General features: G+C 43.3%; 1 protein-coding gene across 1 annotated transcript in view; it reads left to right on the forward strand.

The window, feature by feature from the left end:
* Nucleotides 1–1,761, forward strand: part of LOC102882533 (nmrA-like family domain-containing protein 1) — a 14,670-nt gene that overhangs the window by 8,008 nt on the left and 4,901 nt on the right. Inside the window, 1 exon segment of the mRNA XM_015599893.2 lies at nt 15–220. Within this exon segment, the coding sequence (XP_015455379.1) occupies nt 15–220 (206 nt within the window).

Below are 1,761 nucleotides of genomic sequence, written 5' to 3' on the forward strand. Positions count from 1 at the left end.
TGGGTCTGAAGCACGTAGTGTTCAGTGGCCTGGAGAATGTCAAGCGCCTGACCAACGGGAAGTTGAAAGTTGGGCACTTTGATGAAAAGGGAGAAGTGGAGGAGTATTTCTGGTCCATTGGTGTCCCCATGACCAGCATCCGCGTGGCAGCTTACTTTGAGAACTTTTTCACCATATGGAAGCCCATGAAAGCCTCTGATGGAGATTACTACACCTTGGGTAAATGGAAGTTTGCAGTGAAAGTTATCTAGACATCTGCTGTCCTCTCCTCCCCCTTCCTCTTTCCTTTCCTTCCTCTCTTCAGTGGACATACATCGTTTGAGTGCCTACTATGTGCTTGGCTCTGTATGAAGTGCTGAGAGGAATACCAAACTGTCCTAGACTTCACAGAGAACTGTGACCTCAAACCTCAGTTTCCTCATGTCTAATGGAAAAGTTGGGCAAGATGACTTCTAAGGTCCCTTTTAGCTCATCCAGTTGGCCATCTCCATCAACATGGAAGACAGTCTTCTCTTGATCTGGTCCCATGGGATTCTCCAGGGATAGGTTTCAAGCCCTGTCTGCAGTCTTGTTCTGTAGGTCTGGGCTGGAGCCTGAAAGCCTATAGTTTTAACAAGGATTCCTGGTAATTCCAGTGCTGTCAGTCCACTGGCCAGCATTCCTCTGCCCTTTGGGGACATTTTCTTTGCCCATAGTTCAAGGTGGCTCTGTAGAGTGGAGGGAATATGGAAGTATCAATGGCAACAATTCAGTCCTTTTTCTTGGCACATAATTAAGATTCATCAGAGGCATAACTAGTGGCAGTCCAGGTAGAGCTGAGCCAGGAGCACTTGCCAGTTACAGACGACCTGGGTAATAGTTGAACAAGTGATGACATAAATGTATAAATGTGATACATAGCTTTAGCCCCCACCAGGTTTTAGAAGCCAGCTCACTGACATCTCCCTGGTCTTGAACTAGAACATTATAATTGATCAGTTACAGTGTCCTGGGTGAAAAGATGATGCCTTAAACTTCTCTTACCCAGTCCCATCTGAGGCCCCAGAGTCTATAAAACGCAGTATCTCCACTATAGGAATAGCTAACATTTACTAGGGGCCCAGCACTGTGCTATTTACCTCCATTTTACGGATCAGGAAGCCGAGGCACGGACAGATAAAGTAACTGTCCCAAGATCACTAATAGGACACGGACCCAGGCAGTTTAGCTCCGGAGCTGTATTCTTTACCACTGTCCCATAGCTGCTTTTAATCCCATCCCAAGACCTTCAGTCCTCAAAAACAAAGTTCAGAGTCAGAACAGACTTGACTCTGAGTGCCTCAAAAAGCTCAAACTGCTTTACAAACATAAAAATACAATTATAATTTAATCTGAGGAGTGAGCAAACAGTTTGCCTATGAAGAAATTCAGGCAGGAAACTAATTTTGCTACAAAGTAGCATTGAGTTCAAAATGTCTATTAAACAGTCAAGGATGTTGAGTAGGAAGTTGGACACATGAATCTGGAATTCAGCAGAGATGTCTGGGTTGGAGATACAACTAATCACACTTTGCACACAGCAAATACTTAGTAAATGGTTGCTCTTTAAAAAAAAAAAAATCAATACCCAGGCATAATGGTATTTTTTCACACAAAACCTTGTAACTGTATAGTTTGTGGCCACTTGGTGTTGCATTGCTTTCATAGATTTGGTTTAAATGGTTGATTAATTCAAGTTGGTAGAACCTACCAAGGATGTGATATAATTAGCTATTTGTGTCT

The sequence above is a fragment of the Pteropus alecto genome, unplaced genomic scaffold, assembly GCF_000325575.1.
Source record: "Pteropus alecto unplaced genomic scaffold, ASM32557v1 scaffold88, whole genome shotgun sequence".
NCBI lineage: Eukaryota > Metazoa > Chordata > Mammalia > Chiroptera > Pteropodidae > Pteropus > Pteropus alecto.